The sequence below is a fragment of the Phoca vitulina genome, unplaced genomic scaffold (assembly GCF_004348235.1).
Source record: "Phoca vitulina isolate PV1807 unplaced genomic scaffold, GSC_HSeal_1.0 scaffold2, whole genome shotgun sequence".
Classification (NCBI taxonomy): Eukaryota; Metazoa; Chordata; class Mammalia; order Carnivora; family Phocidae; genus Phoca; species Phoca vitulina.
Window position 1 is genome coordinate 43,337,813 of NW_022589705.1, and position 26,216 is coordinate 43,364,028.

Genomic DNA, 26,216 nt, shown 5'->3' on the forward strand with positions numbered 1-26,216 from the left:
GAGATGCCATTGCTGTAGTGTGCTTAGTTTTCTAAAATACAAATCAGTGTATGAACAGGACATGTGGAAATCTAAATTTAGCTTGTTGTAGAGCACAAATCATCCCATAGTAACAATCTACAGCTGTCAAACAGCTTCTCCTCCCCGATATCTACTAACGTAAGGAAAATATAATTGCATTATATTATCACATTATATGCTAACATGAGTGTGGACAAAACTGTCTATGGGTTGCCATGACAACCCCGATGAAGCTAAAACTAAAAATGGTATTCACGATGCCTGTTTACCTAGAGTTTATTTTGTCTTCTAGGCTCTTCAATGGCCAACAAGGAATCATTATTCAGAACTTTAGCACAAGATCCATTCTCACTGTTACCAATGTGACCCAAGAGCACTTCGGCAACTATACTTGTGTGGCTGCCAACAAGCTCGGCACAACCAATGCGAGCCTGCCTCTCAACCGTAAGTAACACAGTATTGCCAAAATGCTCCCGGGGGCCCCTTGGCTCCTGACCATCAGCAGAGATAAAACCTGAGAATGGCGTATGTTCATTTTAGAACTCAGCCTGATGTGACACATCCCTTACACAGAGGAGACTTGGCCCCTAAATGGTATGGGTGTTTGAGAATTTTTGAATCCCTATTGAAGTCTACATGTGTTTAGAAAGATATCTTAGAGCTGAGAAAAGGGAAAAATTACCTAAATAATAGGACCCACTGAAAAATGTCTTCTGACTGAAGATGGTTTGGTGGGCTTTTGGTTTTTTTGTTTTGTTTTGTTTTTAAAAATGTGTTACATTATCCCGAAGCATAGGTTAATTTTGGCTGAATTTACTCTTGGTTGGTTTTCTTTAGACATTCATCTTGGAATAGTGAGAATTTCACATGCCATATGTAAAATGAAAGAGTAAGTAAATGATCATGGGCAGAGTATTTTATCCATATAGATGTTTTTACTCAAAACTGTATTTGAAATGCAGCTTAAGGTTTTGCTAAAATAAATACTATATTTCTAATATATCTTGGTTCCTAAGGTCTAGAAATGAAAAAGGAAGAACAAACATGAGGATTAGTTGAAGGGAGTGAAACCTAAGCTGATGTTTTCTCTTACAATTAGTCTTAGTGCTTTTTAGGAGCTGAATAAACAACACATTTTCATAACCATAAAATAGTCCTAATTTTGAAGTGGAATATTTCTCAAAATGTTCAAAGATTAGGCAGTATATACTGTCTTTTCAGTTCCACAAAGTTATCTGAAGCATCCTTATCTTTTATAGTTAATATTTTTATAGTAAGCTGACATACATATCTTTATGTTATCATCCTGTGATGTTAAGCTGTTTCTGAAAAATGTGAATATTGTGTAATTCATTACAGACATGATCACTTCCATTTTGCAGAAGGATGGGATGTATAATACTTCTACTACTTAAAAATATATTATAAGAAGTTTCATGATTTATGAACTTGGAATTACCACAATTTAAGTACTTCTGATGTTAAATAAAATATATTAGTTGTTAATAGAAAATAATCACTTGAAAAGGATTTGCTCTCTATACACTTTAAAAACAACACATCACTTATTATTCCAGCTTAATATTACTTAATATTTCTTAATACCCCCACTCTGAAAAACACTGCTTGCCATGCAATAGCCATAGTATAATAAACTTGCTTAAGTTTCTTCCATGAGGATGATTTATTTAGTGTAATTATGAATAATATAAACCATTAAAAATATTACAGAGCAGTGTGAATTCCAATTTAATATAAATATTGATACTTCTTTGGTATACTATTAATATTTTAAATGATTTAAATATTCAAGAACCTGAAAGAATAAATGAATTAAAAAGACAAAGTAAAGAAAAATTTAAAGCTTAATAACACATTAACTTTTTGCTATTTAAATTTCTAAAACACATTCTGATTTTTGAAACTGAAACATTAATGAGTGTGACAAATTAGGAACAAATGTCACTTACTTAAGTGTTTGTGGTGCTCTGTCAACCTTAACACAATCATTTGGAAATAATGCAGTGCTGAAAGGGCTTCTAAGCATGGTGTCTTCAGAATGGACTCTAATCATCTCCCTTTGCCACTGGCTTCCTGGATGTAGAGGTGCTATGAAATACTAGCGCAATTTGATTAATTTGTCAACAAAGACATAATATGCAAATCTTATCTGTAATTATGAGCATAGCCCTAGAAGTCTGAAAAATGTCTATATATTCAGAATTCTTGTATGACCTCATTTGAAGCTCTTACTTCACTGAGCATCTGTTTTGTACAATAATTATCTGTATATGCTTTTCATCTCTCTCCACCAAATTATGTTTGTTAAGAATATAGGATCAATACCTGATTCGTTATGTTCTCTCTCATATCACCAAGCAGGGTGCTTGCTATTTAAGAGGTAATCAATAAATCTTTAGGGAATAAATGAATTTGTTAAACATTGAATAAGTGATTAAATGGCTAATGAATAAATGAATGAACTGGGTTTTAGATGTAAAACATGTATTTGTGATCTCTAGATATGCAAGGCAATAGCAGGAGGATTACAAGTAACACTTATTGTGAGCTTACTGTAGACCAGATATCATTCTAATCTCTTTATATGAATTTGTTCATTTAATTCTGTGATCCAAAGAGGTAAATTCTATAATTTCCTTCTTACAAATGAGGAAACTAAGATGAAGAGAGATTAAAAGTATGACCAAAGTCAAATGGTTAATAAGTGACAAAGCAAAACCCTGAATCCCTAAGGTCTTGCTCCAGAGCCCAAGTTTTTAACTCTTACATTTCCCTGCCTCTTACTATGAATGTAAAAGCATCAATGGAGTGAAAGATAAATTGCATCATTTGCAACATATTCTTCCAAAGCTAAACCCTATACATATAACATATTTGTCCTTCTTGTGTTTTTTATCAACTTTTTTTTTAATAATTTAGGGTGCTATTCTTCAACATATAAAACTTTTTAAAACAAGTGTTTAGATGTAAACAGCATATACCAGATATCAAATTTAAGTATATGAAAGATGAATGGGCTCAATGTTTGACTGAAAACTTACACAAAAATGAGACTCAGGGCCATTTAAACACACGTTTTTATGGCATTTTAAATCTCTTTGGATGGTACAGTTATCCAACACAGGCATTGTGAATCTACAAACTGTATTATGGGGAAAGGCAGCTTTCTTGAAGTCCACGTGATGCTAGCTGGAAAGTGCACTATGTCACTTGAGAAGAGCTTCTGTCAGCTCTTCACAAGGTCTATGAATGGGAGAGTCTTCAACCTCTAAATTGATCCAAGACTAGCAGCCAGTCCTAAGCTGATCCAGTATTGGCCTATGACCAGCTGTTAAAAACCTATTGCTGAATATCAGCCCTTCCTATAGTTAAGGGAGTGTGTAAAGCTAGCTTGGCCATTTTCTTATCCAAGAGAAAAGAAATAGACTCCAAAAAGTCTGCCATTTGTGTACATGGTGATATTTGGAACATGCCATGAATAAGAAAATTTCCATGTTTTCGTTGTTTGTATCCCTGATAGTTCATACACTCAAAGACAGGGTTATCAGAAATGTGAGTTGCTAGTATAGTGTTTATACATAGCAAACACTCAAACTGATTGATAATAGCTTTCTAACAGAGCTTTAGCCATTCGGAATCAGCTCCCCAGCCATAACTACTTAGGATAGATTTTGGACTGATACAGTCTACTCCTGGTTTGTAACAACCTGCATTTCCTAGATCATCAAGAAGACAGAAGGCAAGAAGCTATAATTTAGAGCTTTGCTATAACTAAGACCATCAAAAAAAAAAAAAAAAAAAGAATTCAACATTCTTTGGGGTGTGTGTGTGTGTGTGTGTGTGTGTGTGTGTGTGTGTTTCACATAAAATGAGTCAAGCAGGCCTTTGTTTGAATCCCAGTTTTACTCCATATCAGTTATGTGTGACTTTATGAGTAAGCAAATGCCAAAGCCTCAGTAAATTCATTGATAAAATGAGGGCAATACCAGCTCCCATCTATAGGATAAAAATTAAATGGGATGATGCATGTAAAGCATTTATTACTCAGCCTGGAACAAAATAAACAATAAATGTTAGCCATTGTTATTATATCATATCCTCTAAGAGCATTCAGTTCACAAAGCAATATATAGATGGCTGACCTTATTTGTTGACCCGGTGCCCAACACTTTACTACGGGTTTAGATGGTAAACTGTCCCTGGCAAGCCAGGGGGAAGGCAGGCGAATCTGAAATAATGTCCCAACTCTAGCTCGTAACTTAACCTCATCCTTGGTCAGTGCAGGAAGCAGGCTTTGTGGTACTAATTCCAGATTAAATATGATGTTTGCTGCATAGAAGCTCAGACATCTAGGAGATTCAAAGAGTGAAGGCAAAACTAAAATAATTATTCTATTTTCAGTCTCGAATAATTTATTCAATACCAACCTTCATTCATCATATAAATATTGACTGCCTCCAATGTACAAAGCACTGTACTCAATGTTGAAAAGAAAAGAATTAATTGATCTGGAAACCGATCCTCAGAGAGTTCTCAGATGAATGAAAGGAGAGAGATAAGAACCAGAGAACTGTGATGCAGTACAGGAACAATAGCATACTAAGGCAGAGAAGAGGCTCTTAATCTGGTCTTGAGGGCTATCAAAGGACTGTCACCCAGAGTAGGTAATATCACTATGAGAATTATAACTAAGATACAACTCGAAATACCATTTTAGCCACCACTGTGTCATTTTCAAAGGCAGAAGTTTGCAGAGTTCATTCAAGAACAATCATGAGCACAGTGTACAGTGGCACAAATGAGAGAATGATCAACTCAGTCCCAGTGACTGAGGGTAAGCTGTAGAGATGACCCTTGAACAAAGGACATGATAGGATTGAGCCTGGGTATGAAATGATAAAGGGGTTGGGAGTGGGAATACTCTAATATGAAGCAGCTACTATAAAGACATGGCAGTATGAAACAATCTGATACATTTGAAGACATGGTAGTATCTTCATATGGTTAGAGTAAAAGGTGGGAGAAGAGACTATTGAGAGATGACTGGACAAATTGGTAGAATTAAGACAGGAAGGGCCGCAAATGAGCTTGGACTTTATCCTTCTGGTTTTGGAGAGCCATTGAAGGATTTTTAATGAAGGAAGGATATGAACAGATTTTCTTTCTGAAAGACATTCTTAGGTAATGTGAGGGCTCAACCCAGGTATTAGACTGACAAGAAGATAATTGCAAAAAAAGAGAGGCAGAGGTGAGAGAGGAGAGAGAAATCAGGAGAGAGGAGTTAATGACCAAATGTGGAGAGAATAAGAAAGGAACTGTAGGAATCCAGGTAACTCCCAACATTTAATTGGATAAGATTAACCAGGATAGAACATGAGAAGAGGATTAGTATTTTCGGATGTGGGGAGAAGGCAGAGATTGAAAGAAGAAAAGTGACTTTAATTTTAGAGATTTAAAGAAGAAAAGTGCCTCAATTAGAGGCAATGTTCAGTATGTAGTTGGATGTAAAGTCCAGAATGGAGATGTGATTTGGAAGTTATCAGAATGGAAGTGGTCATTTCAGTCATGTATAGCAAAAAGCTGAGCAAGGACCAAAATCCAAGTAAAATCAGCAGTGAGCAGAAGAGTTGAAACACCCTGTAGAAGCTTGTGGATTCAGTGTGGACAGAGATGCCAGAGGAAGATCAGTGTCATGGAAGGCACAAGAGGAGACTCCTTCAAGAAGAGGGTTGGTCAGCAGTGTTCAATGCTACAGCAGATCAGAAAAGTCTGAAAATCAACCACTGAGATGAAGAACACAGGCTGATGATCTGCCTTGACACTTTAGCCGCTGGTCTGAATTGGGCTTGCTTTATGATTAATAGGTCCAATGGCCGTGTCTACATCAACCACTCCCTGACCAGCAACGTCAAAGATGCAGGACATCAGTCTTTGGTGATGCTTCTTGTTTTTCTGCAAGCCTCCCTCATTCTCAGTTTGTTAGCCTCTTTTCTCACATTTTTCTTCAGTCCCAGAGAAACAAGAAAGGACTGATTTAAAATGAAGTCATTTTTGCCTTCCACGGCCTGTAGGCTTTCGACTATAATAGTAAGAGGACTATAATTCTAAGCAGAGATGTTAGTAACTTCATCAATAGAATTACTTTAGGTAAAGAATATATAATTTCTCAAGTTAGGGGAAAGCAAAATTTATGTTAGGAAAACTACAGGAAACCTAGTATACAATGAATCCCTCACCTTCTAGATTATCTGTCCAGAAATTTCTGAAATATAACCTGCAATGAAAACATCTCTTAGTGTGTGTGTGTGTGTGTGTGTGTGTGTGTGTGAAAGAGAGAGAGAGAGAGAGAGAAAATATCTGTAAATCAGTGTAGACCAGCCTCAAGGAGCAAGTGCTTTAACAAAATTAATAATAGATGACAGCATGCCAACTATTCATAGCAAAATTCCTTATTAAGTAAAAAATTGGGGATTCAGAATTATTTGGGATTTTATATTATTTTTCAGTTGTGTTTTTTGTTTCCTGAACATGAGCAACTGAAAGAGATGATTCCTTTAAGTCTTTCCCTTAAAGAACGTGAACTGAATGATCCCATCCTGCCATCTATGGGTCCAATTCATCAAATTTACACCATTATTTGATTGTAATTTAGTAACCAATAGAAGTCATTTCTACAGGTAAAATATGTTGTATATGCTTTGTTTCCCACCTTCTTAAAAAAAAACAGATATTCATTATAAGACACAAAGAACCACAATCTAAAGGGAAGTAAGGAAAGAGAATTAGTTAAGAAGGAAAAAATCTTAGCCACATAAACAAAGTGCTTAAAATTCACATAACTTTGGTTTAATACATCTTTCTCCGGGGACCTAATATATGAAAATATTTGGGAGAAGTCAAGCTTTAATATTAATAGTCTTTGCATACAGATACACAGATAATACACAGATAATAATACTGCTCCAGTGTGTGGGTGCCAAATTCCTCTTTCATGTGTTTCCAAAAGTGGGGAGTGTCAAATCCATTGCTAGAATATAGGTCCTAATGATGTGATAAGGACTTCTCTCCTTTTCTTGTGTGTGTGTGTGCGTGCGTGTGCGCACACACACGTGCACACACATGCATTTATTCAAATAACAAAGCATTTGCCTCAGAAATATTACACATAAAATATTCAAAGGACTCACCAAAACGTTGTCTTTTCCCTGCCTTAGCAACCCTGTGGAGACAATAATGAAGTTCCAATTTCAAATGTTTTATACAATCAGTGCTATTTAAATTTCTGGAAAATCTCCATTCATGTTAGAGGATATTTCTTCCCAGTCTGTTTAATTTGATGGACACCTTCTTTTTGAGATTAAAAAAAAAAAAGAGTCAGTAGCTGGTATCCAAAAGAAAAATGGAAGAAGCTATTGGAGAAAGTAAGAATGTGGCTGGCATAACAGTTTTTCCTTGTTTAGATCCGACTGAGGCAGGCAAACGTTATTTTTTGACTGATTTGTTGAATATGGAGACAGCTGTGCCCTTGCAAGTAATATTTCAGCTCTCTGCTTGCTACAAATGTCCCCACATGCCAGTAAGCAACTGTATGGGCTCTCTGTTACTTTTGTGTATTATAATGAACCCTGATTCCACGTGAAAGGTGATACCACAAATTTGAATGATTCATATTTTAGATTGAAATTGATCTCCCCTCCTGGAGCTTAAAAGAGATAGGAATTTCATTTTGGTTGAAAGAGACAGTAATAAATTTAGACTTGGTGATTATTGAAGACAGTGTGCTACGTGAGCCAACTAGCTTTATCCTCACAGCTTTAAGATATTAATGGAAAGCCTTGCCTGGATGTTCTAGTAATAAATATTTGACAAAAATTAGGTTTGCAGTTGTAGGTAGACTTTGATATAGCTACATCAACCTACTGAATGGCACTCTGCTAAACTGAAATACACACATATGTAATCATCATACACATCATAGAAGTATACAAATTTGCTGAAATGCAGTATGAGGGAAGCAAAAGACTTTTTCCTCCCTGACCTTATTCTTAGAAGCTTTGTGTGTTCTCAAGAAGCTAGACACAATATAGTCATTCAGGGCCATGCATGAGAGATGATACCCAAAAGGTTGAAGTAGTCAAAATAACTGTTGGAACCTAAGGTGCTCCAGCTCACCAAATCCCCACTAGTAAGAGCTGAATAGAAAGGCCAACAGTGCTTTAGTTAGCCATGTCAAATGACAGAACTTTAAAGCTAGAGTAGTCTCAGATGTTACCTAGTTTTTCGCCAACTTTTTAAAGCAGTGGATTCCTTTCTTTCCCCAAATAAAACTTGATGCAAGACCTTAATATATAACAAAGATAAAATTGGAGTTCATTTGGTTGATTTGGAGGTAAATGTGGAAAATTCTGTCTTTTGCCTCCATATCACACTGCACAGTGACCCTGAGGCCCGTCAAAAAGCCGCAGAGTTGCACAAGATTAGGTTTGAAAACTTTCAGTCTCGACCAGTTCTTTCACTCTATAGGTGAGGGAACTCAAAGTTGTATATTTTCACAGCAGATCTAAAGCTGGAACTGGCTTAGTTTTTCCTACGCTTGTTCCAATGCTCTTTCCACTACACACGCCAACCACCGAAAGTTTTGGAAGCAAACAGATCTGAGTCGAAGCCGTAGTCCCCCATTTGGGATGTTGGGCAGTTCTCGCAATCCCAATCTTTAAACTTCAGTTGTCTCATCTATAAAATAGGTGAGACAATAAGAAATAACTTATTTTTATCCTGTTGTGGTGAAGATCAAATGATACAGGATATGTAAAATAGCTAATACAGTGCCTCATTAAATGTCAGTTTCCTTTTCTTTCCTCTCCGGTACGGATGATCCAAACATTGAAGCTCAGTGTCCGTAACCCCAGTAACTGTGTAACTTTATCTCACTGGATATTCGAGAACAGCGCTGGTTCTTTAATTCATTTATTCATGTACTTATGTATATCGCTATGATACTGTCTCTTTTATTAGAATTATTAATTAAATCAGCCATGCACATAGGCATTCACTTGTAATGATGAAAAAAAAAAGTGGTCAGGCTGATAGAGAGGGTTGTACAAGATTAATTACTCTACTGATGTGTTTCTCTCAGGTTAAGAGGCAATTTGACAGCTGCATCCTCAAGCTAGTGAAGCTACACACACATCCCCATGGTTGACAAAGGGTCAGTAAATGCCAAAGGGAGAATGCAGCTTTGGTATTTGCAGTTGTCATTGATCAGCCTTGAAATGTAGCAGGTTTGTGGGAATTAGGTACCAAAAAGATACTGAAAAATCAAAAGGAGTTTCAAAATTAACCATAAAATAGTATTAGGAGTCCTAGCCTAAGAGACAGGCAATTTAGGTTCTTGCCTTTACTTGGACAAGTCCTTAAGTAAAGCACTTAACTCTCTGGCCTCAGTTTCCTCATCTATAAAATGAGGAGGATAAAATAAATAACCAAATTCTCTTTCAGCTATAGTGCTTTAAGAGTCTAAAAAAAATCTATATACGTTTAAAAGAAGTAGTATTTATGTATTGGTTGTTATTAAAACCAGTTATACCTACTCCTTAACAAAGTAGAAAGGCTGCCAATATTCTCCCCTTCTGTACATTTTTGTCATTGAACCCGAAATTATTTTTTATTGACAAAAAAATGTATTTTAATGTGTTTTGCTCTGTGGTGAGTTTCCATAAAGTTTAGCTCAATAGCACTGCTGGCCTAATCATTTTGTCATCTCTACAAAGAATTTTACTCTCCAGGGAAATTTCCTTTATGTTCACAGTTTCAATTCTGTCAGCCAATAACCTATGAAAAGGCACTAGAATAGATCTCCTTGCTTGCTATTCCACAAAACTCTGACCCTTATAACAAATTAGGCCAAAATGTGACCCTGCATATATGGGAGTCGTGGCTATTAAGATTTTGTAAAAATGAAAACATGCCAGCATTTCCAGCTTGAAGAAAAGGTATTACCCGCCTCTACTTTCAGTAGTGCCTTACCCAGTCTTTTCCCTGACAAAGCATATGGGAGGTCCTGTGAGCGAGTTCCCTCCCAATGATCTCTAAGTAAGTCTCTTAGAGATTACTTACCCAGCATGCATTATTTTCACCATAGCAGTGACTGGATTTGAAGCCTGATCCAATAGTTTGAGCATGTGACAAGGTAGCAGTCTGAGCTACTCCCCCACCTCCACTTTGGTGCTGTGTTTCTTTTTCTGAAAAATATAAGTGTGGCCACTCATAGACGATTCAGAGATATAAGTGAAGAAAATGATTATTATGAAGTGCTGAGTGCCATTATTATTAAACTTCCCATTTCTCCTCAGGCAACACGAAGCATAATTAATAGAGCACATCACCAAAAGAAAAAGTAAAGTGAAATTGGATTTTTTTTTTCTGTTTTGATGTTCCAAATAAAGGAAAAAAGAGGAAGAATTAACTGTGAAAGCAATGATATTTCAATGGGCCACCCTTTCTCTAAAGCACTGTAAATTCTGTTTTAGTAGCCATAAAACTGCTGGGGAAGACAGCCGAAATGGCACGTCCTCATCGAATGTGTCTATTCAGCATGGACTGGATTTCCTTACTTATAAATATAATTCAGTTGATATTTCTCTCCAGAGACACAAATTAGATATCTGCCCAGTATATACTTAAGTAAGATTTGAATAAATCAAGCAAGACTTGCTTGCGTAGAAATGTTACTTCACCTATGGCATGGCCAGAAATTTTTAGTAAGTTGGATTTTTCCAATTTTATCTTTTTTTTTAAGATTTTATTTATTCATTTGAGACACAGAGATACAGAGAGAGAGAGAGAGCATGAGCAGGGAGAGAGGCGGAGGGAGAGGGAGAGGCAGAGGGAGAGGGAGAAGCAAGCTCCCCGCTGAGCCAGGAACCCGATGCAGGACTTGATCCGAGGACACCGGGATCATGACCTGAGCTGAAGGCAGACAGACGCTTAACCATCTGAGCCACCCAGGCGCCCTTATCTTTTTTTTTTTTTTTTCTTTACCAGCTTTCTCTTTCAATGATTTTAAAGTAAAGAAGTAGCTCTAAAATGTGGTATTAGATAGTTGCATGCTCTTCAGTTTCCTTTCTTTGATTTTTTTTAAATCAATCCAATTAGTGCATATGTGGAGCAACCTAATTAGTGAGGCAGATCATAATTCTTGTCAAAAAAAACTATTAGAAGGGAGCCTGGGTGGCTCAGTCGTTAAGCGTCTGCCTTCGGCTCTGGTCATGGTCCCAGGGTCCTGGGATCGAGCCCCACATTGGGCTCCCTGCTCAGCAGGAAGCCTGCTTCTCCCTCTCCCACTCCCCCTGTTTGTGTTCCTTCTCTAACTTTGTCTCTCTCTGTCAAACAAATAAAATCTTTAAAAAAAACAAAAACAAAAAAAACTATTAGAGTCACCACTCAGTCCACTTAGAAGGAATCACAAGTTTTCTAAAATACTTCATAAGACAAGATTTGGCAACGTATTTTTCTAAAACTGGCAGGATTATAGTCCATGTTTTAAGAATTAGTGGTCATACCTGTAAGAAAATTCTTATTTTCTCAAAAAATAATAATTTCTTGGGAGCACTATAGTCTATGTTATAATGATGTGCTTACCCTAATGTAGATAATATCTACAATCAAACTATTTAACTAGGGAAACACATTTTTAGGAAGATTTGCATAGCTATGAATGCACAGCCCTGTAGTCTTGACTCTGCTGGAAAAAGATAAATGGAAAGTGTTTATTTCTCTCAAGCTAGCATATTGCTGTTGGAGTCCGTACATGACATCCTTGCTTACACCCATTTTGAACCACCTGTATCTCTCCAACATCCGTCCTGCCAGCAACACCTGAAAGAATGGGTCTCATATGCCAAAATATTCTTAGACTGCCACACATCACCATCATCATAACCTTCTGTCTGTTATTTACTTTTTTTTCTTTGTTAGCTTATTCTCTGATCCTTTCTCCTTCTTCCTTTTGTTTTTATATATTTTGAAAAGATAAAAGACATTATTACTTACATATTATTATAGATTCCCATGCTTTCTGGATCATGCCCTCTTTTTTTTTTTTTTTTTCTTTTTCTTGCTCTCATTTTTCCTCAACTGCAGGACTTAATCATCACCAAAACAGATAAGTAGATGCTTCTCTAACCAGGAATAGAGATTCGGGATAGAACCGAACAGCCTCAGAATAGGCAGCTCAAAAATTGCTTTTGAAAGCTTCATCACCGAAAATGTAATCAAACTTAGCTTACCCAAAATTGATTTAAGTTGCAGCCTAAGGGCCAACCTCAGACCAGGGCAGCGTTCACACTTGCATCGATTCTGCCCGCAATCGAATTACTCAGCAATTCTGTGCACTTTCAGCTCTAGCCCCGGAGTGCAAATGGCCAATTTGGGAAGCAACCTGGTTGTGCCTGAAATTCGCAGGAAGGTTTTCTCATACATTACTGGGAAAAAGCAGGCTTACTTTTTAAAAAATAGTCTCAGTCACAGAATTGGCTGCCCAAAGCATCTTTTGTTTGTTTGTTTTTTTATGTTTGTTTTGATGTGAGAAAACTGCTTCTCCCAGAGAATCTCTTCCGACTGAAAAGATGAGTTCGAATCTTAAGATATGTGTACTAAAATTTAGAGAAAATGAAAATTAATGATGAAAAAGTAAGGCAGTATAGTATTCTACTATTAGATAAAGGGAAAGGTCATATACACGTTGTATTTTATAGTTCTAGATGCAGCAGTTAAAGAAAAAAGCAAAACATGTTTACTGTGATGTAAGAAAAGAACCTTCTACAAGTATCCATAGAATTGTATTCTATGACAACACATCCCACCTTTCCTTGCCAAAATATTTTATAGGATTAGCGCAAAAAAATTATAAATACTTTTCTAGGATATAGCAGGCTTTTGTTATGCATTTTTATTTTTCATATTTACCACCTTGTACTGTAAATTAATTGTATATCATCTATCCTCCTCACAAAACTCCTTTGTTTTTCCACATAAACCTTCCTATCTTTATGTATTTATTTTGCATATTTATAATTATAGCACAGATTGAATTTTATACCTTGCAAAAACTTCCCCATATCTATTCAATCTTACTTAATAAAAATTTTATGGCTTTGCTATTATATGGTGGTGCATTGGTAGAAATGTAACTGAAACAAAGAATGTGTATCACAAAATTTACAAATAATAATAAAATGTGCTATACACTTTATTGTAAATTCCATACAGCTAATTCCCTCTCATAGAATCCTTTTATTGATTTTTGCCAAAATCATGTATCTGTAGCCAACTATGGCTGCAATTCAATCATGATTTGATAAGTAGACTTGTATCCCAACTATGAGTATTATTCTGATATGAATGTCTGTTGCTATTTTTATTTATGATAATGAGTAAGATGAAAGTAACCTCTTTGCTGAAGAGTAAGCATTTCCTGTTTACATTTGCTGCAACACAAAATATTTCCCTCTTAGAATTGACTCTATTACTATGCCTCATTCCTGCTTTACACTAGTTCTTTTTATTTTATTTTATTTTATTTTATTTTATTTTATTTTATTTTATTTTATTATGTTGTTAGTCACCATTCATTACATCATTAGTTTTTGATGTAGTGTTCCATGATTCATTGTTTGCATATAATACCCAGGGCTCCATTCAATACGTGCCCTCCTTAATACCCATCACCAGGCTAACCCATCTCCCTACCCTTCCCCTCTAGAACCCTCAGTTTGTTTCTCAGAGTCCACAGTCTCTCATGGTTTGTCTCCCCCTCCGATTTCCCCCCCTTCATTTTTCCCTTTCTACTATCTTCTTTTTTTTTTTTTTAACATATAATGTATTATTTGTTTCAGAGGTACAGGCCTGTGATTCAACAGTCTTACACAATTTAGCACATACCCTCCCCAATATCTATCACCCAGCCACCCCATCCCTCCCACCCCCCACCACTCCAGCAACCCTCAGTTTGTTTCCTGAGATTAAGAATTCCTCACACTAGTTCTTAAGCAACATTTTAGACCAAAGTTGTGAAGCCTCAGGGGAAGCTTATCTTGTAATGTTTTAATTCTATGAAGCCAAAGAGAAAAATACATTACCTGCTCATAAAACATTTTCAGTGTGTCATATTAACATCACAACAGATTCCAGACTCAGCGCTGTCTCTCCTAGAACCTGGCTAGAGTCAGGGGAAGAGGAATACATATTTTGAGTTGCTTTGAATTAGGTGGAATCTGTTTCCTTTTACCCTCCGAAAATATCTTCAAGTGTTTTGTTTCCTTATTCTTCTTACCTGCTTAAAGCAAGAAAAGTATAATTTGTAGACTGCATACTTTGGGACTTGAAATTAAACAAGTAATGTTATAATTTTAAAACTTCAGTATCTATTCGCTTATTCAATTTTTTGACTATCTAAATGCCTAGTCTCGTGCTATGTTGGGAATACAAAGGTGAGCTGATAAGACTTGGCTCCTAACCTTTTAAAGACTACTATTTTTGACGGGAAGTTTGGAGACAGAAGCAGTTACCACAAAATGTGGTAAATTCCTAGAGGTGAGAGACAGAATGACAAATATGAATGAATAGAAGAAATTTCATATGGCTGGAGCACAGAAGACAATGAAGGGAAAAGTGAGCAGACACAAGAAGGAAAGAAAGACAGATACTAGCTTGAAAATAGCCTCGTAAGCATATCCTACCTTCTTTTAATGTGTTATACAAATGTCATCAGCCAAAAACATTTTTTTTTCATATACCATTGATAGCTTTGAAAATGTGAGTGACAGAAGAACCAAATACTTTGGTTCTTAAGATGTTTCACCATACATGTGAAACAACCTCAGTTACCAAGATAAAGACTACTTTTGGCCTGAGCTTTAATTTCCCTGTGGTGTTTGGCAGTCCTCAGACACATATACTTATTTGTCACTTCCTCATATATTTCTAGAAAATCATATATACTTATGCCAACTTTCATTTAAAGGAAGAGCAGTTACTTCACTCTCCTGACCTATTTTGCTGATCAAATAGTAAAATAATTAGTACTGAACTATTTAATGAGATGTTTAACCTTTTTCTAATATAGTGTTCCCTAACTTTTTTCTAGGACACTGTTAATCTGTTCACTTATACATACTATAATTGTTTGGTCTAATCTTTTTTTCCTTCAAATTACATAGGATGTTCCAAGAAGCTCTCCAAAGAAACTTTGTAGCAAAATCTATCATCTCTGACTACCGTAATAAAGTTAAATACTCTTGCCCCTAAATGAACCCATGAAGAACTTTCCTATGTAGACTTATAACACATTATCTCCTGATTAGAAAATCACCTGATTAGTAAGGTCACAATGACAGTTGATAGCTAAACATTAAAAATTATTTTCATGTCCTGGAAAATAGCCCATAAAGATAGTTTTGCTAATTTAGTTACCGTCTATTATATGCAATGAAATATCCAGCATAGTGTGTACTTTCCCCAGTCCCAGACCAAGGAAGAGTTAAGCTCTCCAGAAGAATTGCCTTTGTTTTTCTCTGTGTTTTGTTTTGTTTTGCTTTAGTTTTTAATAACCGATATCTCCAGTCCCATCTTTCAATTGGTTTTGATAGGAACTGGGTGAGAGAGCTAAGATGGCTTAGCACAAGCCCAGCCGCACTGTTAATCAGCAAGTCAATAAAAATGCCAGTGTACTCCACCCTCTACTAACAGCTGGAGGGTAAAGATGAGAGGATAGAGAAGTGTGAGGAGAAAAGTATAGCAGCCTCTGTTTGGTACAGCTGGTATGAGATCGGACTTAGTATCTAGGTTCAATTAGAGAATGAGGGAAGGCAAAATGTAATGCAGTGCTCTATCTAGATAAGATAATTATGGCTTTGGGAGTTCAGAAACAGGGAGTATCAAGGCACTGGAAAAAAAAAAATAACTCCAAGCCAGTATTCTGCTGATGGGGATTCAGAATCATTATCTTCAAATACAAAGACAACATTATTATCTTTTGTGATTTACAATTGTTGAATTCAATGTGAGATAGGCCTAACTTTTAAAAGTTTTGAAAAATACTGTGTTCTGTTGCTGTTGTTATTGTCATTGTTTATGGAAGAAAGTGCAGCAAAGTGACAAGCTTACACAGAGGACAATTTCAGACTGGAAATGGTGCCAGTAGATGGAAAACAGAAAGAAAATCTGGAATCTATTATAGTGATTGGAAATGATTCTTTTAACTATGCATGTGAGTGTGTGTGTGAGTGTATCTGTGTGTAAGGCTAAATTAAAAATCACCTAACATTGATTTTAGTTCTTCATGACCATCATGTGTACCGTTGATAACCTATACGTTCTAAAAGACCACCAGATGCATAGTCATTGAAGTACTTGTTTATACTTGTCATTTCATAGGAGTTTGGTTGTTCCCCCAACATTGTTGGTAGCTTATTGGTGGTGGCCACCATGTTGTAGGCTTCTTCAGAGGTGAACCTTTAAAGCTATAAAATTCTAACATTTGTTATTTAACATGACCTTTGAAAAATGTCTAAAACAAAGGTCTAGAAACAAAAGCAAATTATTTTATCTATATTCTACTTTACCATTAAAATTCTATTGAACCAAAGTGCTGAGAGACCTTCCACAAAGAAGGGCTGTATTCCAAAAATAATTTATCGATGCTTATTCATTAATATTAAAATCCTGTGAGACTTGACCACAAAATTTTAAAATCTGTGAGTAACTTTCTAGGTAAGTTTTTAAAGCATCTGTGTTAGGATTAGGAACAGTTGCAAGTGACAAAACCCAAAAGAGACTTAAACAAAATACTTTATTTCTCTCTCACATGGAAGCCTGCAATAGATAGTCCAGGGCTAGAATGGCATCATAATATTAAGGACACAGCCTCCTTGCATGATTTTGTTCCACTTTGTACCATCCATTCCCAAGTTAGTTATGGTCCCAAGTATCCCATCTAGTTCAAAGCATAATGTTGGTACTTCAGGCGGTGGGAAGAAGAATAGAGGGGTAGAGATCTTACTCCTTTCTTTTATAAATGCTTCCCCAAATCTATACACACTACTTACACTTTTTTTCATGTAAAACAGTGTTTTTATTGTTTTTAAATTAAAACTTGTATATATTTAAGGTGCACAACATGATGATTTGATATATGTATATATCAAAGATACATATATATCACTATATATATAGTTAAATAATTACTACAGTCAAGGTAATTACCATATCTTATTACCATGTAGTTACCACTTTTTGTGTGTGTGATGAGAACACCTGATATCTACTGTCTACTCTCATAGCAAATTTCCAGTATTTAACACATTATTATTAAGGACAGTCATCTTGCTGTACATTAGATCTCTAGACATTCTTCCTGCATAATTGTAGCTTTGTATCCTTTGATCAACATCTCCTCCCTGTTTCCCTTACCTCCCTGCTCCTGGAAACCGCTCTTCTACTCTTTGCTTCTATGTATTTGACTTTTTAAAATTCCACATGTGAGATCATACCTTTTTTTTTTTTTCTTTCTGTCTGGTTTATTTCACTTAGCATAATATTCTTTGTTAGTGACAACTGAATTCTCTGCCAAAACTGTACTTTTTTTTATGGTAGGAAAAGGATACAATGGATATTGAGGGACAATTAGTAAGTAATCTTTACTATGATCTATCTGTTTGTGACTCAAACATCCAAGCATGCCCTTCTTCCTCTATATAAAACATACCCATTCCTATCAAAAGTAGAAGATCATAGTGCTCTATCAGATGCTGGGTCTGAGATGCAGGATCTCTGGATGATGCACAGTCTTCTCCGTCAGCCTGAATGTGACATATCATGGTCAGCTCAACTTGGGATTCAAACAAGCCTTTCCTGCCACATACAGGCCGAATGTACTATGGTAAACTATAATCCAAAACACTGTAATAGCTCTCCCATTATAAAAAGGGGGAAAAGGGAAACCCACAGCAGCCACTTATCCACAGCAATGATCAGCTCCTACCAGTCTGAAGAATCAAGGTTCCCTTTTCTGCCAATATTATATGTTCCTTAGGCAGAACACTAGGCAGCTACTCATTCTGTGCTCTGGAAAGAACTCCCAAGTCCATTGTCCTCTGTGGCGCTTGTCTTTTTCCTCTTAGGAACTCTTGGACACTAGGCTCCATGACTCTATCTGAGGAAAGCATTGGGGACTGAACTGCCTGTGTGATCCCACTTTGTACTGACGCAGATTGAGGACACAGAACTCTCTTTAAGAGTTAACAAATGCAATAGTACACCAGGTGTGTGGTTTACTTTGACAAAACGATTTGCTCAAAAACTTAATTGGCTTCCAGTCTAGTTAATTTAATTTGTTAGCAACCTAAGGAAAATATTTTTGGTAGAAAGAATTTTGAATACTGGTGGCCTCAATCTTTTACTTCCTATCATCTTTGTTATCTCTCAGTCAAGCACAGCTGCATTATGGAGATCAAAAATGGTGGGCTTGGTTGTAAAGACAATACCTTAGTTTTGTCTGTGCCCTAAAGTGCATAGACTTTCCATGACCATCTTGTTTCATGTTGAGGTTGATGCTTTGTACCTACTTCTTTGGTGCTTTAATTGGAGACAGAAGCAGTTGGCTGTTTCAGTGCTGCAAGATATAAGTTACTGACTGTCCATCACTTTAGATTGTAGGGTGCAGGCATCTCCTTCTCTAGCAAAGGTGCATTCCTTCCCATCTCTGTAGACCAGCACTAAATTGAATTCATGACTCCGAAAGTGACAAATGTAGGCAACACACATTAACCCCTTGAATTCTCCTATTGTTCTTTCTTCCTTGAAAATCATATTTGCAGATTCAGTGTCAGAAGAACTTAATATTATATATCCAACAAATAGTTGTTCTTCCAAAGATGCTAGGATACCCCAAGGGAGTAGGGACCTGAAATTTATCAAAACTTATCAAGATCACACTGAACCAGAGATAATGAAAGCAATTTGTATATTTTGAGTTCAATGAAAAATTAATTATCTTCACATGCATATCCTTTAATGTAGAATTAGAGTGGGTGCAGAAAATAACTTATTAAGGTTTTCTAAAAGATTATCAAGTTCCTATGGCTGAAATAGAACATACATTTATTGATATCAACAACATTCAAAGAAATGTGCTGATTCTTAGAGGGGAGAACAATAACAAAGAATTCTTATGACATGGACCTTGCCCTCAAAAAACTAACCACCTTTAAACTCTCATTAACTACTTCCCTTTCCCTGCTCCCCTTACTTTATATATGAAGAAATCATTCCAGAGAGGAGAGGTAATAAAGAGCATTTACTCTTTATTCTTTACCAAGGCCTTGCATTGTTGGCATTCCCAACAAAACATGTAGCAGTGTGAAATACCCATGAAGGAATGTCTCCCAATAACCTGTAGAGATAGAGAAATAAAAATTGTGGATGTGTCCCCTAAAGCAGCACTTCTCAAATTATATTATACACTGAAATATACTGAAAACCTGGGCAAAATGCAGACTGATTCAGTGACTCTGGACCAGAGGCTAAACTTGTGAATTTCTTCAAGTAATCAGGGATACTAATGCTGCAAGACTAAGGACCACCCTTCATTAAATAGCAAGGCTCCAGGGGAAGTCTGGTTGGGTCTGAGAATGGCTTAAAGGTCACCATATACTAGATTCTAGACATCTCTCTCAAAGGTGCAAAGTCTTTCTAGTCCACGGCCTAAGACTTAGCAACTGTGAGAGACTGACACTGACTTAAAACTATATGAGACCACAACATATATTCTGAGTGGACCCTCAAATAATTATTTATTAATGTACAAGAAATTGATTTGGATTATAGTGTTCATATTGGCATGATCAGCTCATTCTGTTCCTAAAGTGAAGCAACATGAAAAGCCACATCATAATCAGAAGTCATTTTATTAATTCTTCCTAAGAAATCACTGTCTGAGGACAGAAAATACTTGAAGTCTGTAGGATCAGCCATTCTCTTTCCCTGTAGCCAGACCTGCGTCAGACACCAAATCACCGTCAGCAGATTGCTTCGTGATCTCGGAATCTGACAAGGGGAGAAAAATACATCAAACAGTAAATGGCATTAGTCTAAAATCAACATCCCTTCATTCATCTCACCAAAAAATGGCAATTTTATCAGTGGGGAAAATATGCATAAAGTTCAGTGATTCTGGCTCCCTTTTCTCTGAGTGGTACATACATCACATCCATCTCTAAACTACCCCCTCCAATCCTGATTTGCCCCTGACTTTGCTGTGCTTGCAGCTGACCAAATCCAAGATCCCTACTTCCTTCCCTTTAGGAGTAACATATTCTTTGTTTAGATGTGTTAATATATTCAATCAGGTTTCTGTCAAGTTCTGTTTGCCGTATAATTTCTTTTGTCTTTAAAAGGTAATTTTGCATATATCTGTTCTGATCTGTTGCTTTCATAATTTAACTCTCAGAAGGCAAGCTAATTTCCCTCATTTTCAATTCTGCAAGTGAGATGGGGGCATAGCCCATCCAAAAGGCAATTCATTCAAAGTCTAGCCAATTATCTCATTGCTTATTTCTTCAACTGATAATTTGATACCTTGTAAAAATAAGAAAAATATTCTCAAATAAAAATTCTTAAATGAGCTTTTCCCTCTCCTTGAAATACTTTTAGGAAAGTTCCCATTGATCACCACATGTATGAATTATCCTACCAAAGTTCAAACCACATTAAATATTATGCAGTATTCCTATTAATTTCTGTGAATAATACAGTCAGAGCCTATACGTACTTAACAAATTTGTCTAAAACCTAATATTATGAAAAGGCTTCAATCTTATAGATATACATACATAACAGCTATAGCCAAACCACCTCCACACACAAGTAAACCATGTTCCTTTGAAAAGTATTGCTTTATCAGCCGATTATTTAAAAACTGGAGTATCTTTTCCCTACAGAAACAATGTTTCTTCATGCATTCATTCGTTTTTTCATTTCTGATTATGGACTCGGTGCCAGGATCTACATCAGTTGCTGGAATACAATGGCAATGAGGCAGACATAACCCCAATCTTCCAGAAATGTATAATCTGTGGTAGATGTCAGCATGTTACCAGACAAATATAATATACAAAGGTAAAGCATGACTTTCTAAAGAAATTGATATTGAGTCTAGGACTTGAAGAATGAGTGAATGTTAGCCCGGCAAAAAGTAGAAGTTAGAAGATTTCAGATGAAAAAGTATATATGAATTCCCAAGGCAAAAGAAACGGTTTCCCTGACAAGTTCTGTTTAACCGATAATATACTGAAAGTGGAATCACAGATTGCTTGAGATAAGAGAAAGAGAAGAGATCTAGTTGTTGAATCTTAGGTCTAAATGGTATGAGAGTCTTAAAAAGTTCATATTATCTAACCCATAGTATTTTGGTGGGGGAAACTGAGGCCCAATAACTAGCCTAGCATATTGACCGGAGAGTAAGTGGTAGAGCCCACATCACCTGATTCTTCCTCCAGTCACTGCCTCAAGTATAGAATTAAGTACACATGCCTAATATGTTAGGCATAATTTGTACAATTATATTCAGAGTTCTAATTTAAAATAACATGAATTCATAATATCATGTGTTAGACTCAGAGACTTTAATTAGCACTTTCTTATGTGAGCACACCTACATTTATAGGCTTATGTATATCAGTTAAGGATTAAGTTCCATGGCACTTAAAGATGTCTGATAAACACAGTCTTAAACAAATTAGTAGTTTTGTTTTCCTTGGGTAACTAAAAGTCTAGAGATAGGTAAACTGGTCCACAATGTTGGCACCACAGTGTTAATGGGGACCAAACAGTCTGTCCTTTCCATTGCCCTTTGAATGTTCTTGTTGTCTCATTTGCAAAGGAGGGCAGATAGCACTCAAACATCACAACCATATTCCAAGCAAGAAGGGAGAGGCATAGGATGGCCGAATCGGCTATCTTTTGAGGAACTTTCCCAGAAACTTCACCCAGTGACTTCTACCTTTCCACTTCGCCTGAAATGTGCTGCATATAACTAGATATGTAAGAAAGGCTAGAGCATACAGGTGTTTTTTAGTTGGGCCCATTGATGCCCCAACATGATCAGCTCTTCACGTCTGAATCAGAAATCTGTCCTGGGACTCAGAAGAGGTTGCTTCTTCTCCTGGTTTAGCCATTTCCTTGATCCACGACTTTGAGCAAGTCATGCCATGTCTGTGAAATTCATTCTCCTGATTCATGAAATGGAATGGGATTGAATAAATCTATTTAGTTTAGCAAATTCCAAGAAACTAGGTTCCTCTGATCTTTTATATTGTAGCTGGCCATTTTACCCAGAGATTGACCAGGAAGAAAGGAAGAGTAAAAAGTAAGTTCAGGTCCTTAAGTGGGTATTTTGCTCTCTTCTGTAACTCTTGTGCCTTTAACCAAGAGAGACAACAGCGAGACATAGGGCAGAAACACAGGCAGATAAAAGCCGATCAGTCTGGCAAGCTTGCTGGTTTACACAATACATCCCACAGCTTTGGATATCATTGGCTTATGAACAGATAGCCACAGAGGCCTCAACCAAATCTTTTAACCTTTCAAACTGCTATCAGGAAGATGTGGAACATGAATATCCCAGTGTCCGAGCTCTTTCTCTTCCTGCAGGAGTTCTTTCTGTTCCTGTAATCATGATCTATTTGGGTCTCACTTTAATGCAGACAGTTGTTTATTTCTAGACAGAACACTCTTTGCAGTCCTCTTAGGTGGCATGCAAAGGCAAACTCATATTTTATTTCTTATATGTCGGTCTAGTTCCACAATCTTCCTAATTTCAATCACAAACGATTTCTATTCTTAACACACCATAATCCATACCCATATTAAACAAACCCACAATATTCCTAAACCTGAAGCGGTGTCACTGTGCGACTTCGTATGTGGGATGGGGAGGCCTCCAGCAAGTGAAAATTCTCCACAAAACTCTTATCTGCTACAAGAACTCAGCCTCTGGAGCTTTCCTTCAGACTGAGGCTCCTCTAGGGGCACTTTCTTTGCCAGTCATCTCAGGAACTGAAAATTGCTTTTAAGATGATATTAGCAAACCAATCTAAGGCCATCCTTTTTCAAGTGTTCATTGATTACTCCTCTAGAGGTCCCTTTGAGGATGTAACAAACCAGAAGCCAAGGTGCCATGCCTATCCATTTATTAGTGTCTAGCACAATGATATGTGCAGTCAGACATTTATTAAGTAGTGTTGTTTCCATAGCAATGACTCCAACCTCTAGGAGGTTAATACACTTAGACATTTGCAAAAATAAAGTTGAACACAGAGAGATGTATTTAAATGAACATATACTCACATGTTTGATATTTAAAGCCTCTAGACCTCAAACGTACATGTCTGGACCCTGTGTTGGAAATCAATGTTTAAGCAAGAGTTTGCAACGGTGGTATAAAATGCCTGTCAAATAACAGCAACAGATGCTTTGCTTTTTTCAGTAGTGAGAGAGGAGTTAATGTGCATGTTACTGGTATTGAACGTATTATCTCCTGTTCAGAATACTGAAAAAAAAGTATGGATTATGAGCTCGTGCTCACCTCAAACAAACAAAAAAAAACCCTTTGAAACAGCAATGATAATGAAATGGTCTTGGTCCGAACAGAGCCTTGCTTTTTAGTTGTTTACTTGTCCTTTTCCCTAGGAGCAATTAGAATTTCCCAGAACCTCAACATCCTGCTTTGTGCCTTTGTTTAGACTTGCTGCATGTTGCAAGCCTAATGGGCATTTTCAGTAGTTGTGATTAAGAATAAGGAATGGAGATCAGGGAGGTCACAAATGCTTAGATGGTTTGTTAGAGCTTAAACTCTAATGAACAACTTGCAACAGAGCTAGATAAAGCTTATTTTAAACCCAGAAATCATCAGTATTCTAATATAAGAGACAAGGGCTGATGCCCAGAGTTATTTTGAGAAATTAAAGCTCCTACATATGGTCTAAACATGGCATGAATTTACAGTACAGAAAATTGTCTGTCACCTCTGCCCCAATCCAGGCTCCTACTGGATATTATATGAAAATTAGCTGGGTTATAGGCAAGGCATATTAGTTTGTGCCAGTTTTGCACCCTTGACTTTTGACAAATACATGCTCCAAAAAGTATACTTTGAAGATACCAGCTTATGTAGAATCATCTCACATTTCAGATTTTAAAAATCTTTTTTTTTGTTTTTGTTGCTATTAGTTTTATATGTTTCAGCCAATTATTTTGTTTGACCTGGATCTTGGCAAAATCGATTTGGTCAATCATACAGAAAAGTACTATTTATTTTTAAAATGGTGAATTCATGATGCTGACTCAGACTATGATTAACAATAGATATATTTGTGCTTCAGGGAATTATGAGAATAATATTGTTTTTATTAAATAATATAATGGCATCTTTCCTAAATATGCTTTGTGAAGCAACTAAACACATGTTGACTCCTCTATCTTGACTTTCAGAAAACTCTAGGGATAAGTCTGTCCCAAAATATATTCGTGACTAAGAAGGAAGTAATAATAAAATGCTATTCTTGGCTAAAATGTGTCCCAATTTCTAATATGAATGTTCACATATGTATGAGCTCTTCACTCATTAATGTATTTGTTTGTTTAATTCAAGGCTTAAAATGAAAACTCCTTTCACTTCTTGGCCGACCATCAGTTTAATTTGGCAATTAGCTGGCATACCTAGAATCACAGATAGACATCACTAAAACTATCTTTTTCCATGAATGTAAAGCAAACAAACAAGCAAAAGCCATACAAGTACAGCAAAAATAGCATCAAACAATTACAAAAGCTCTGAATTAAGCTATCAGCTACAAACTATATGCTTTATTAACTATCTAGCCTTTCAATTACATTAAAGCTTATAAACATTTTAACTAGTTTTCCTCTGGGGACTATGATGATTTGTTCTATAAAATTTAATCGTCATGCCTTCATGTGTTAAACAGAAAGAGGTGGCTAGAATCATATGGTAATATTTCAGAACATTTTCCTTTAAAAAGTAATAATAATAATAAGTATCCAGTATAAACAAGGTTTATAAGTACCATTAAGGAAAATTTTTACAGTGCAACATAAAATAATTTGACCACTGGAAGTATGCATTTACAAGTAAGGAAAGTATTTATAATACAAAGATTTCATATTGTATCTTTTAGCTGAAAGGTACATTTAACTACTGGGTCGTGGTAATATGTCACTTTCCAATTTACAAGTGTAGGTAATTCTATTACTTGTAAAGCCATATAGATCCAGTATATTACTCAAGTTACTGTACCAGAGCTAGTAGGGGAAAAAGATATATTCAAGACCCCCAATGAGCTATATATACTCTTAGTCAAGGAGGACAAATAGAAAGTTCTGTGAGGGTGTCTGTGGTATTGGGGTACAAATGTAACTATGTGCCACTTGTCAAAGAAAATACCATGTATAAAAAATCCCAAGCCTATAACAACCAATTAGAAACAGCTTCTTGTTTTAAAAATTACTAAGCTATTCTCTCCCTTTAAAACATGGGCTTCCCTTGGAAAACTGCTATGTGTGTCAACAGATTATGAAAATCAATAAGTAACATTGTCTAAATTACACTAAGTATTTAAAATACTTTATCCGGTCTTCAAAATTATCTTGCCTAGGAAGTTTTGTTTTTTTTCCTGATTCTTTTAGGAAACTGAAGCACCAAGAGATTAAGTAAATAACCCAAAGTCACAGAAATTGTGGGAGTTTTACTTTGTTTTACAAAGTTTAATAGTACCTGTTACACTACAACCAGAACCACCAGAGAAGAAATAGTGTTTCAGCAAGAATGGGGAAGGTGGGATGACCCCATTGGTGAGCCACGTGTGTGTCTGAAGTGTTTTGAGGGTCACCTGAAACACGACTCAAGTCACCAGTTTATAGCTCAACTGGGAAGAGAAATCCTCAATGACCTCACATATAATGGTGTTTTCTATCTCCTTTTGCCAAGGAGACACACTGCAGCTTTCTCTCAAAGTAACCCAAATAAAATCCAAGCATCAGATATTTTATTATCTCAACTCTGTGCTTAGTGAGGGCAAGAGCCATGTCTAACTCCAATA

At 36.3% G+C, this 26,216-nt stretch overlaps 1 protein-coding gene across 1 annotated transcript in view; it reads left to right on the top strand.

Annotated features, from left to right (window-relative positions):
- NEGR1 (neuronal growth regulator 1) overlaps window positions 1-26,216 on the top strand; it is an 829,063-nt gene that overhangs the window by 655,655 nt on the left and 147,192 nt on the right. Inside the window, exon 6 of the mRNA XM_032426096.1 lies at window positions 314-465. Coding sequence (XP_032281987.1) covers window positions 314-465 — 152 coding nt within the window. The remainder of the gene's footprint in view (window positions 1-313; window positions 466-26,216) is intronic.